Raw genomic sequence first — 13,766 nt, forward strand, 5'->3', positions numbered from 1 at the left:
GAAATCCTTATACATTTGGTGCTGTTTGAAAAATCTGCACAAACGTTTGTAAAATGATTTTCCACGGAAATCTGAATGGTTTTGCAATGTTTGTTGTGATTTTGTCAAGAGGGCCAAAATTAGAGGGGGGTTTTCAACATTTTCAGATGGCATATAACTTTGAGGCCGTTTGACGACTATGCACAGACATCTGCAGAAAGATTACACACATAACCTTGAATGTTTGTGCCATGTTTGAATAGATTTTGTCAAGTGGGGGCCGGCTAAGTTATATGTCTTATATTTGTATATAGATTTCACCACTTTTCAAAAAATAAGTCGTGGTTGGATTTGCAGCAAACCCACGCAAGGTGCATTGGCAAGGACCCAAAAGCATGGTTTTGCAATTGTTTCTGTGTTTTATTTTTTAATAAGTGTCATAACATAGGAACAAAAAATATGGCTATAACTTTGGCGAATGAGGTATAGCCTGTTGCCATGGCCAATGGCCAGATTGTCCAGGTCATTACCTGGAAATATGGCCACTGGCCATGACCATAAGGGACTGGCAATGGAGTTAAAGATTGTGTGGTAACGTCTTTTGAAATCGGGATAGGTTTGAATGCTTGTGGCTACAGCCCAAAGTGCTGGACGTGATTGTCAGTAATTTCATTGATGATAACATTTGTGATGTCATCTTTGATATGCTGAGTGTTAGTGTTAGCGGTGCATGGTGATCTGAGTTATGATTGCTTAGCTTACCATAACCGCCACATTTCTTTGGTTTTTCGATTTTTCTTGTAACCATAACGTTCCTTTAACGTTTTTTCCCTGAATTTGATAGGATTTTATTGGTGCAACTTAACAGTAACGTCCCTTTAACAACGTGTCTTCACTGTATTTCATAGGTTTTTACTGGTGCATCTTAACCATAACATCTGTTTAACACATTTTTTTCAGTGAGATATATATATATGCACACATTCACTTTTAGAGATAACATTTTAGAGATATTATCACTTGCCAATCAATAGTCATCAGTTAGTAATGAAATGCACTTAAATAGGCAGAATCAGTCCAAAAGTAGTTCCCTCTTTCTTAATAAGTGCAGCTCTAAGATGTCTTGGACTTAGTGCCCAAAACGTGCATGTTCCAATTACAGAAGGGAATGTCTGCGTTGGTGCTTCAAAAGAGTTCAGAGAGTTTCCAAAGTATTTTAAAGTGAAATAAGTATTTTCCCAAAATCAGACAAGTTCTTCTCTTTATCCCTACAGAGGACACGGAAGGCAGGAACAATTATGTTTACTTTCCCCCCTGAATCCAATTATTCCAGGTGACACAGTGCCTTGTCCAGAATTCACTGGGGACATGATCTGCTGCCCTTTGTTTGGGCGAGAGAGAGGCCCCAGTTTCATGGGTGCAAGGGGCTACTTCCACATCAGGACAGCTTCCAGGTGTAGGTCCAAAATGATGGAAATTGAAGGCCTCTCTTCAGGACAGACCCCTTTGGGACTACCTACCTACCTACTGGTAGGTAGTCCCAAAGGGGTCTGTGATGGAGGCAGATGGGTTCCCACGATGGTCACTGCTATCAGATGGCGGCAGCTGATCCTTCGGCACTGAACACAATAGTGGCTACAGTGCAGCTTCCCTTGAATACAAGAAGCTTACATTTCAGGAGCAGGAGACTTATGGCATACTCTGAGAACCCAAAGAGTTTCAAGGCTCAACTCGAGACAGCAACAGCTGCATCAGGGCAGCCCACGGTGGAGCTGGTCAGTCCATTGGTGTGTACAGGGACACTTCTGGAGGATCTGCGTGCATGGGTCCTTGTGCACAGTTCAAAAGTAGATGGTCCCACCAGTCCAAGGGTCAAAGCGCCGACAAGGGTCTTAACTTATGGAATCATGCAGAGAGCAGCCAGTCACCACAGTTGATGCTGGTCAGCTGCAGGAGTCGTCCTCGGGTCATCAGTGGAAAGCTCTTCTTTGAGGGATTCTTGGCTTAAAGTGGAATTGAAAAATAGGTACAGGAGTCCTCCTTTTCTCCATTTTTGGGTTTGGAAGCAAGTCCAAACCCCTCAATGGTAAGTTTCGTCCACACATTAAACAGCCAGGGATTGTCCAATCCTGGACAACCAGTGGTTTCTACATTTACATCTGGCCAGCAACAGACATTTTGGTGCCAAGTGATGTCGACTGGGATCCTCCTCTGGTTCACACACCCATAGGGCCACTAGCCCATCAAAACAGCAGCCTTTTCCAGAAAAATGCAATATCATATATGGGATTTCCTGGAGCAAGCAGGCAGGAAGAAGGCCAGTCTACAACATGACCAAAGAACCTGAAGCAAAAACCCTTGTGGCACGGCTGTCTTTGGGTGCTAGACACCTTTTTTTAGCCATTTGCAGTAAATGAGAAAGTGCACCAATACATGTGTTACAAAACTTGTAAAAATATCCCTGGTGCCACCAGCTTGTCTTAGGCACATTTAAATGTAAGCACAAACCCAAAATGTTAAAGTTATAAGGATACCAAACATCCTAATTGCACTTCACTAGACAGCGAAGTGTGTAATTGTAAATATACAAGAATTCCAAAAAGAGAAACAAGAGAAACAAAGTTTCCCAGTATTGATAGTATAGGGAATAGTCAGTTTCTCCATAACAAAAGGAAAGGGAAGTAAAACTAAGGGCATTACTCCCCTTCAAAGAGGCAGGACAGGTTAAAAAACAAAGCACATTGAATGGTGTCCCATAGAAATCTATGGAGAGACATGCTCAAAGCAAAACTATTTCCTAACAATGTGCCAATTTGAAACTCTGTTTTCTTACTGGTGTTTACAGACCAGTGCAGGTTAGCCATAAGGGCACCCCCCAGGTTGTGAAATTCAGAATTGTTAAAAAAAGGTTGTTGATAGAAAATGGGTAGGGTATGTTCAGTAGTCGACCACGACAAATTATGCCACACCTTATCCACCAACTTCCATTTCTCAAAGAAAGCCACTTCCTGGTTAAAATTCTTCCTCTTGGACCGTACTTCAAGAGTTACCTTAGGGGAAGAAGCAGCTGATCCTATCCCTGTTCCACTGGGAGTACCACAAGGATCCTGCCTCTCCCCAACACTATACAATGCATACACACAATGACTATTCGCAGCACTAGATGCTATGGGAGTAATTTATACAAACTTTGCCGACGACACGTAAATAGTTATTCCCATCATAGGCAACCTCGAACAGGACACAGACCGTATTAACAAAATCTACTCTCTTATCCAAAACTGGATGGCTAACAATTACCTTTGTCTTAATGGAGAAAAAACTGAAATCCTCATTATCGGTACCCCAACTAGACTCAGCAAACGCCACTCTGACTACCCCGCCATAGTGATAGATGGCACCCCCATCAACATTTCCCACAAAGTCAAAACCTTAGGAGTACATCTTGGCTCCAATCTCACCATGAGCAACCACATTAGTGCACTTGCCTCATCCACGGCGTATACCGCCAAGCTCATCACCTTAAGCAGACCGCTTCTCTCCACTGATAACTGCCCAACCCTTGCCAGGGCCCTCATTCTAACTAAGCTAGACTACCGCAACGTTCACTACTAGGCCCTTAAAAAAAAAAAAGAAGCCTATCCAAATTACAACTCCTCCAAAACAAAGCGCTCAGGGCAGCTCTGGGGATCAACAGAAGAGAACACATTTCTCAACAAAAGCAGGATGCTCACTGGCTTCCAGTACAAGCAAAAATCCTCCACAAAACTCAAGACTCTCACCATTACCCATAAATGTATCTCTGACACAGCCCCAATCTACCTCAACCGATGCATCTCCCGCAAATCCACACTCAGAACACTCAGACCCAGTGATTCCTCCACATCCCACACCTCACCACCGCCAGAGCAGGCAACACCAGCTTCCCCCTTCTGCACCTGGAAATCTCTCCCCACCCACCTCAGCAACAAAACTTCCTTCCCGAAGTTTAAGAAAGAACTCAAATCCTGGTTGTTCAACAAATACTAGCAATGCAAGCGCAACACAGACTGCCATATTGGCAAATGATCTCAATATTCCGGTAATGTCTGTATCCGCATGTAACTACCCTGTCTGTAACTGCTCAATATGACTAAGAGGAATGTAACACGATATGCTTGACTAAGATGTATGTATGCCGTGATGCCCAAGAGTTTGGGCGTGTAATCAAATGCAATAAATAGATAAAAATAAATAAATATACTCGACCTGGTCGGTCGTCTGAAGGGGTGACAGAAGTGTACGTTTGCAATATTTTAGCAGTGATGAGTTAGGTGAGTCTGTGTGTGGGGTCAGCTTGCACAGTTGCAGTTGCTATGTCTTCTGTTCTGTATTGGAGCACAGCGTGCACTTCAGATGGCTGTGCTCTGCCTATTATGTGCTTTGGGTAAAAGCTTGAACTGCGGATGTCTGTGCCATATCTGTTTTTAGGGTCTCGGAAGCTTTTACTCGTGCTGTCATGCAGTAATTGGCCAATGTGTGCAACCCTTCTCTGAGATGTATGTCATTTTACGTCATAATATAATTATGACATATTTTATGTTCACGTACATTCCAAAGTGCCTGTCTACACTAGTTACCTTGCTTTCAGTATTGTCTATTTTGTATACTGAAACTATTTAATTTGCTTTGCAAATAATATCACATTCACTTTTAAAATGTGCGCTCAATTCAGCACTTTGGCTTCTCATTTGGTAGGATATATATCTTTCAGGCCTTAATGACCACTTATGTCATCAAGGCACTTTGCAATCATCTGTATTTTGTTGTTAAAACAAACCCCATGTCACCCCTGTGTTACCGGCCCATGGATGTTGGAAGACTGGGATGGCCTTCAAGGCATCTATTTGCATCATAGTTTATAGTAGCTTTCCGGTGACTCCTAAAGCAACTGAGCTATTCTGCTTTCCTGAAACTATCTGCCTCCTTCCAGGTGCTCAACCTTCATATTGAAGCACCTGCAGCGCTTGCAGTTGAGCACAGCCGATTTAACTATCATAAGATCATTCTGCATGTCTAGGTAACAGGCCACGACTCACTCACAGCTCCTTACTGCTCTCAGGAATGTCATTTCTTCACACAATGGTATACTGTGTTTTTTGCTGAGTATGCTTCTACCTATTTTTACTCCTAGTGTCACTGAGATTCTGGATATGTGCCAAGAAGATGCTGAGACCATCCTCTACAACCTGGGCTTTACGGGAGAGCAGCCACAGGAATCCACCAAGATCCCTGCCCGTTTCTTCAGAACCCCTTCACAGATGAAAGGCATTGATTTCCGGGTGTTTCTGGAGGCGCAGGTGCGCAGACTAGAGATGGAGGACCCATGTTTGACATTGGCAAGTATGTATCACGCTCACATAGTAAGTCTAGTAGTAGAAATATGCATTAAGTGTGGCAAAATGCCTATTAAAACCATTTTCAAGGCGGTAGAGACCCCCAATACAAATGAACAGGGAAAATACAAAGTACAAACATCGGATACATATCACTAAATGTAAGTGACAAGAGTAGAGGTGGTCTAAAATAATCTACTTATGATACTAAATAAGGGACGCAGGTGTTGTTTCAATCAGTGTTTCATTTCATAGGAATACAATTAACACCATTTGTCCAAATGAGATTGAGTTATGGCTCTTGGAAACAAAATTGTCTAGGCAACACCCTTTCCTATAGTTCACTATTGGCCGCTGGTCAGAAAATAAATACATTAACACTGACAATATTCAGAAGACACAATGTTTTGGAAGCAGTCTTTATGACATCTGTTACTTATTTAAAAAATAAAAACATGTGCACCTCTTCCTTCATTGGTTTCTTTACCTGGAATCATATAAGATAATAAACTGATGGCCTGAAGAAGTTGCTAGGGAGAATCTTCAGTTTCTGTGCTAATTCCCTTTAACCTTAGAGACCCTAGACACTTTTGCTAAAATATGGGATTGTTTTGATTTTGAACCACCTAAGTGAGTGGTATATTTTTCCACTCACTCATCTGTTTTTCTCTGACTTGGATTTGTAACTGTTTAATGGAGTCTGATAAACTCCATAGGCCTCTTCTTTTTGCATAGTGACACAAAGCAACCTCTGCGCAGTGCCACTGACTTCTCTTAATGTTTACATACATTTTCTTATGTGAACTACAGTTCCCAAGAATAGTGAGATAGCAGTTCTCTTATTTAGCTTTTTCTTGGATGGTCAAGCACACACCACCCTGTGTGAAGTGCTGGGGGGTTACGTAATAACTCCTTATGCCACTTATCATGTAACTTTTTGTTACACTAACTAACTTGAATGGCTGGTGGCAGTGGTTACTTTTTACTACCTTTTGTGCAGGGTATTTGATGTCTCAGCTGCAGTACAGCACCCATGGGTGACCATTTTTCCAAAATAGAGAATGTCTTCTTTTTTCACCATTTCCTGTTTGTTACTACCTTCTGGGTTTTTACTCGGTTGTTTAAACTAGGTTTGAGTCCTTTTTGTGTTTTGCCTTTGGCGATCTTCAGCCCTGCAGCCCGTCTAGGCTCCAATATGTCTGGCAAGGCAGGAAATGAGGCAGGAGCCTGAAACTTCACTGGCCTTTGTTTGTAGACGAGCCTATCCGGAACCAATTCCAACTGGGTGGGTGACTGTCCTAGAGGACGACCCACCTCCCTCTGTGATTGACAGCTGTAGGGCTGTAAATGAATGTGATTTCAGATAGAAGGTGGGGATTTTGGGACTACAGGCAGAGTTGACTAGTTAAACATCACATTCGAATAAGAGGATGGGCAGAGACACCAGTAGAGCCTTCCAGGACTGCAGAAACACCGGTGAAGCCTTGCAGCTGTGCTTACCCCGTTTTCATTTTGAAAGGGAAGATCCGTGAAGGACGACTTCCACCCATAGGATTGTGGGCCCAACTAGCCTTGAGTCCTGCTTCATTTTGACTCGTCATCCAACTTGCTGCAACTTTCCTAGACTGCAGAATCCTAATGCCTGGGGAACCCTGACCATTATTGAGTGCATTGTCTGCCTAAAATCGAATCTGGCCAAAACTTTGTGGCACCTTCAAGAACCTCCAGAAGGAGGAACTCTTTGTCCAGAGTCCCTTCATCAGAGTCCAGGGCCGAGAGACTGAGGAAACTCCAAACTGAGCTATTTTCTTTTCTCTTTGGCACTGAGAAAAAGGCACCAAAACCACAAAGAGCCACTGAATTGTGTGGAATCTATTGCTGCCAAGTCCCTCTCCAGAGTTTTGCTGCAGAATCCCACCAGACATCCTCACTTTTGTCACCAGGACCAAGGACCAGGAACAAGGGTCTGCATCACTGCATCAGGAAGGCATCCAGCTGGAACCTCTTCTTCAATTCTAAGGTACTGTGGAGCGTGTGTTAGAAATACCTTTTTGCCATTATAGTGCACACTAGCTGGTGAAGTACTATTTTAACCCCTTTCGGGTTGACCTCAATTCACCTGTGCAGGCCTTCCAGCTTGGGCTCCATCATGTGGGACCCCCTTGAGCTCCAGTGATTTCTCAAAGAATTCCTGACTGTTTGATAACATTTCTCTAAGAAAAGCTACCTCAGAACTGGAACTGTCCTATTGACTCTGGCTGCCCTGCTTTCCTAAAAGCTCCTCTTCTTAAACCTATTGGCTTTGGCAGTGCGTGTTCCCTTACAGGTTTTAATTGTTGACACTATTATTGCTGGGATACAAGACTGCCTACATCCCTCTGGGAGAAACTAAATATTGAACCAGTGGAAAGTGTGTTATACTTTAACTCTAGCCGTTTTCCCTGCTCAACCCACTTTTGTACTGATGAACACAAATGAGTGCTAATACAGACCTTGATTGATGTCATACGGTGTGCTGGAACATGTTTAGCATAGAAAATAATTACTCACGTGCATTATTGGTTCTTGTTTAAATGAATTCTATCTTCCACTGAACTTACTATTAGTTGCTGCTTTTTAAAGAATGCTTAATTTGACCTGTCTATATATAAATAAATAATGAAATATAACTCTAAGAGTATAAGTGTTTATTTGGTGCCTTGTGTTTACTGATTTCATTGTGCTACTGTACCCCTTCTAAGATAAGCCTGGCTCCTTAGACACTCTACCAACTTGTGTAGTACATGCCTATATTAAGACTTGGGTCTGCCTAATACCAAGAGATCAGTCTTGTGAAGTTCCACACCAGTTGGACTTTACAAAATATTACCTAACAGATGGCAGCTTCAAATATATAGTGGCTAAACAAACAACTATCAGCACAGTTATGTTCGCGGTAGGACAACAATTATCCCTGACCAGAGGAATGTTCCAAAAACGTAGAGAAGGGTTGATGAGACTCATTGTACTGATTCTAGGCTCATAGTTTACTTGTAGCGTAGAATGGATACTGAAACATTTAATTCTCAATACATGTAAAGGTTCAAATGCAAATAAAGTCAACAAGTTTCCTCCAAATAGAAATATGTTTGGGAAAAATGTAATGACCTTATTTTTCTAGGCATTGCTAGCTTACAAATAAACTGACTAGTCTGCAGTCATAGGTTTCAAATAACAATCCTGAGTTCATACTTGAGGATCTTCCTTGGAAGCTCGATTGAATGCTGCAGAACAGGCTAATGAGGACATCAGCTGCGTGGCACTGAAAGTGATTCTGCAATTCCGAAGAACCTGACTAAGAAACTCTTGATCAAATGAAAGGACTGGGAAAACCATTAAAGGTGGGCCAAGATCCACCTAATGTTCTTACAAGAACCTGATTAGGGGGGGTGATGTATAGGCCATGCTGCCATGCTGCAGTCTTTCTTCAAGTACTTACTACCTGGCTAGGTGGCAGATAGTATGGAGCTAGACAGAATGTATATAGTAGGACCATCTGTGCGTGGGGAAGAGGGCCAACCGCATGAGGTCTTGTTCAAACCACATTCATATGCCTTTAAAGATGGGCTAGACACTCATATTTTACCAGACCATAGAGAATGCAGTGTCATATGGTCGGGATGACTCTTCCTTTCCAAGATAACAATGAGCCAAGAAGATCTAACTTTGTCTTTCAAGCCTGGGAGTTCATGGGCATGTGGGAAGGATACCCCTTCGGACATCCCACCTGTGAGTATGCTCTCTTCCCGTGCTGATATGGCAGTTAGGATACACATCTTGCTAACTCTATTGAAGATTTCTGACATGGGGGAGGGGATTTTGAAGGATGAGGCATAAAGCAGGTCATTTGTGGTGAATGGAATTATAACTCATATTGAAATCAAAGATACATTTTTCTTTTAAAAATCCAATGTGGTCATCAATTCATTGTGGGGCTGCATCTTCTCCATAAGAATAGGCACCTAGTAAATCAAACGGTTTCCTGCTCAAATGATGTTTTACTGCACAAACCAAAAAAAGCTTGTGTAGCCATGTTATGCCATGTAAGAACCCATTGTATGTTGAAAGGCCTAATGATAGATTTTCTGTGAGAGCAGGGAAATTGAGGGAAATGAGCATTAGCTTAGACCCTACTCGGGTAAGAAAGCTTCTGAGAGGGCCTGATCGCTAAAATCTGTCAATTTAAAAAAAATAAGAAAAGCATGCCAGGGGACCACACAATACTTATGGGTAGATCAACCACTCTAAACAGCTCCAACCATAAGACAGATCATCCCCCTTCACTCTAAAACAAGAACTTACCATTTTAGTTGTAAACGATGTTTGATGGGCACTCATGGGACAGAGAGGGACTACTCTTTCTCTACCAAGATCCGAAGTCTGACTACTTATCCACATAGTCCACACCGCAAGACGCCATAAACAAGACCTTGTGGGTTTGTTTACTATCTCTTATCACTGTCTTATAGAAATGTCCAAGGTCCGTAAACCTTGAGCACCTATGGAGTATCACACGTTGCTTCCTACTCACAAAACTGTGGAACCCATTTGTATTAGATGAATTTCCTAATCTGATAATTCATTTTGTACTTTAAATAATCCAGGAGATATCTAATTTAACTCATGCTGGACTCATGTGTAGAGGTCTTAAGTGGTAACATACTTACAGCGTGCTCTTAGTTTGTCACTCCCATGCAGACGGTTTGTAACATCTCTAAATAGATATATTCAACCTAGAATCTCGTCACAAAGCATTGGTGCCAAGTTGCATTCTATTCAAGCACAGTGTAGTCTGAGGACAGTTGAACACTTCAAACATCAACAAAGAAGGTTGACAACTTCTGAGATTGAAAAAGGATCTTCTATAAAAAGAGTATCAGAGCCCATTAACTAATTTTCCATTTCTTTAATGCCAGACCCAGCAAAGCAGATATTCACTGGATTGGAATGAGAGGAAGGTATATGAACATAAATAGAGACTTTCAAATTATTCTGTAAGTACTCAGAAATGGTATGTTTTCTAGACCCATCTCCCACAGATCACTCCCACAGAAACAGCAGTGAAAAAGAGACCCACTTTAAAAGAATAGATAAAAGTGACGATAATAATGACTATTAAATCCTTCAGGCATTACAATTCCCAAACCCTGACAGTGTGACAGGGCAATACAAGCACCTTTGGAAGCATACATTATATCCCCTAATTGATCTCTTTAACTTTTACCTGGATTTTGTAATTGTTTCAATAACAATGAGGTGGTCCTTAACCATTTTACAAAACTGGACTAGAAACAGTATAGTAACCAGTATAGTAACTCATATAGGCCCGTTGCCCTCCTAAACCTAAATGGAACATATTCACTAAGGCTACAAGTTTGGTGGGCTGGATTTCAAAACCATTATACTCTGATCATCCATGATTTATGAAAGGCTGACACAATTTTCAGAAACATCAACAAGGTCATCACCTACTGGAAAAATCCAGGTATTTTCTGATGGCTCACTTTATCCTGTTATCTCTTGAAACTGAAGAAACATTTCACAGGTTAAACTGGGCCTTCCACCAGTCAATCCTGAAAGCCATGGTTTTGGGGAAACGTCATAACATATGGCTTTTCCAACTATTGCACGTCAACTATATGGGTAACTTTTGAGACATTACAGAGAAGTACAATTTGGAAGAGAAAAGCAACAAGGGGGGCACCTCTCCTCTCTAGTATCAGGAATAGCACTGGAACACTTTCCCTGGAAGCTCAAGGTCAATCCATAAATGTATGGAAACGACTCTGATAGGAGGGGAAATGAATTAGCTGTGCTTTTTCAAGTAGTGTCTGGATCTCTGGAACCCAGGCACATATCCATGTAATCTTATGTCTACGTTGAGAACATATTCAAACAACTCTTTCTTTAAGGCCAACTAGTCAACATTTTATTTATTTAATGTGATACAGTTTACTTAATAAACTTTACACATAATCTAAACTTAAACATAACATATACTAAAGCCTAAAATCAAAATCAAATAAATAACTTAATACAACATACAATACAACATAATACAACATACAATCAGTCCTGTGAAATACATATAATATTTACATGTAGTATTTATAATGAAGATTTAAGACAAGAACAAAAGAGGAAAAAAGGCAAAAGTAGAAGAGGAAGAGGAAGAAAGGCAGACACACCCAAATTAATCTTCAACCTTATTTGTACAAATGAACATTAAAATGAAGATTAAAGCGATCATCAAAACATCAAAACACTGAGGATCTCAAATAGTGATAAATTAAAAAAACGGGATCAGGGGAGATGTCTGTACTGCCTCTTTTCAATTAAATATATAATCTTTAGTCTACCACTCCACAGAGGCATAGGCAGGATCTATAATATGATGTTTTGAACATTATATTTCACTTGCTATTCAAATCTTAATACCCAATATTTCTTCAGTCCTTAGCCAGATATTATAAAGGGCAGTCAACACCCGCAGACTCTCGGAGTTGATGCAGTGGTCCCAAAAGGATGAATCATTGATTGTTGCCAGGTCATGTGTATACTTCCCAATATGATGGTGGATTATATCTGTCATGCTACCACATTGTGTCAGTAAATGTCTGGCTGTGTCTAATATGTTACTTGCTTTACATACCCGACAAATACGTTGTTCCATTGGAATATGCTCTCTTCTACCCGTCACCACCAAGGTCGGAAGCTGGTCCATCCTGAGTAGAAGTATAAAGCGTTGCAACCTTTTAGAGGGCAAAGATTAAGATAAGCCTGTGGTTTCATGAAAGAGTATATTGTAAACATTGATAACTTTTCAGCATGCTGAGGTGGGCAGAGTTCTCCAACCAATCCCAGAATTTAACACGCTTGTCAAGTGCATTCTGTACCAACTTTGAGTACACCCGTCCACACCAAGTCCAGCCTATATCAGCTAAATATTGTGTCATCCTATCAGATGGTGAGCAGGGATTTTGTTTCTTACATAGTTCCTGATAGACTGTTGTTAATAGTGAGTTGTTTATTCCACTACACTTCTTCAGGAAAAAGGCTGATCTCTTTTTTCATGACAATAGCTTTAAGCGAGGGCACTCCCAGTTCCAAATCGTATAATGGCCATAGGAACTCCCGGTGCTAAGCCAAGGACATGCAGCCAAAATTTCCCTTCGATGGTCTGAAGCCAACTGAGATCTATATCAAAAAGTGCTTCTAGGCCATAGGTCATCATAGGGATAAATACTTGCAAATAAAGTTGGCATGTACCCCATAGCTTGAAGCCTCCCTGCTTGTTTGTAAAACCGGTAATTAAAGCTGTTACTTGTGCTGCTCGCGTAATACGGGATTGTTTGCATGCCACATATTCTCCACCGGGCTCAAAATCAATCCCCAAATAGCGATATTGTGGCACATATGAGATCTTGACCCACCATGAGAGTGACATGAGAGACTCTTTTACTGGTAAATCTCAAGACCTTGGTTTTGTCAAGTTTAATGGTGAGTCCATTACAAGTGGCATACTCCCAGAGTGCCGTGGCAGATCTACGCAGTCCACTGATGGTATGATCGAAGATGACCAAATCGTCTGCATATGCCAAAACAGGACATACAGCCTGCCCGATTTTTGGAGGGCAATTGCTAGCATCAGTTATAGCCACCGGTATATCATGGACGTAAAGGTTGTACACCAGAGGGGCAGTGACACAACCCTGTTTCACCCCCCTATTCTGCTGCACTTTTCCAGTCAGATGCATCTCTTGATCTAATTTTAACCTAACTGAGGTATTATAGTGTAGCAATCTGAGGTAGTACAATATACCAGCAGGGCAAACCAGGGCGACTAGTTTTAACCATAACCGTTCTCTAGGGACCGAATCAAAAGCCGCTTTGAAGTCAATATAGAGTGCATATAACGGTGGTTCACCCCTTCTACGGGCCCTAGATCTCAATAAATCCATGACCATAAGATTATGGCAAGTTGAATAGCCTCTTATTAATCTGCACTGGAATTTGGACAAAATATCTGCCTCTTCGACCCATACCTGCAGCTCTTTGAGTAGCAGGGACTCAAACAGTTTGCCTGTCGTATCCAGCATGGAAAGTAATCTGTAATTATTCGAGTCTAGCCGGTTACCTTTGTTAAATACAGGAATCAGCATGGAAGTCTGCCAAGAGCTGGGAATCTTCCCCTGTGCCATTATCTTCTCAAATAATATAGCCAACAAACTAGCCCAGAACTCAGGCTCACTTTTGATGACTATATTAGTCAGACCGTTAGGTCCTGGGGCTCTAGATGATTTTAGAGTCTTTATCTTACTGATTATGGCCGTGTAAAATATATCGCAAAGGTACAATTGGTATTGTAGCTTT

The 13,766-nt window shown here is 41.4% G+C and overlaps 1 protein-coding gene across 2 annotated transcripts in view; it reads left to right on the plus strand.

The window, feature by feature from the left end:
• The window catches only part of TESPA1 (thymocyte expressed, positive selection associated 1), a 913,752-nt gene that overhangs the window by 715,017 nt on the left and 184,969 nt on the right, over positions 1-13,766 (plus strand). For both annotated transcript variants that reach the window (XM_069653203.1, XM_069653204.1), the window contains one exon: positions 5,153-5,361. In XM_069653203.1, the coding sequence (XP_069509304.1) occupies positions 5,153-5,361 (209 nt within the window). The remainder of the gene's footprint in view (positions 1-5,152; positions 5,362-13,766) is intronic.

The sequence above is a fragment of the Ambystoma mexicanum genome, chromosome 3q, assembly GCF_040938575.1.
Source record: "Ambystoma mexicanum isolate Mex_15411 chromosome 3q, UKY_AmexF1_1, whole genome shotgun sequence".
In the NCBI taxonomy this organism is placed as follows: domain Eukaryota; kingdom Metazoa; phylum Chordata; class Amphibia; order Caudata; family Ambystomatidae; genus Ambystoma; species Ambystoma mexicanum.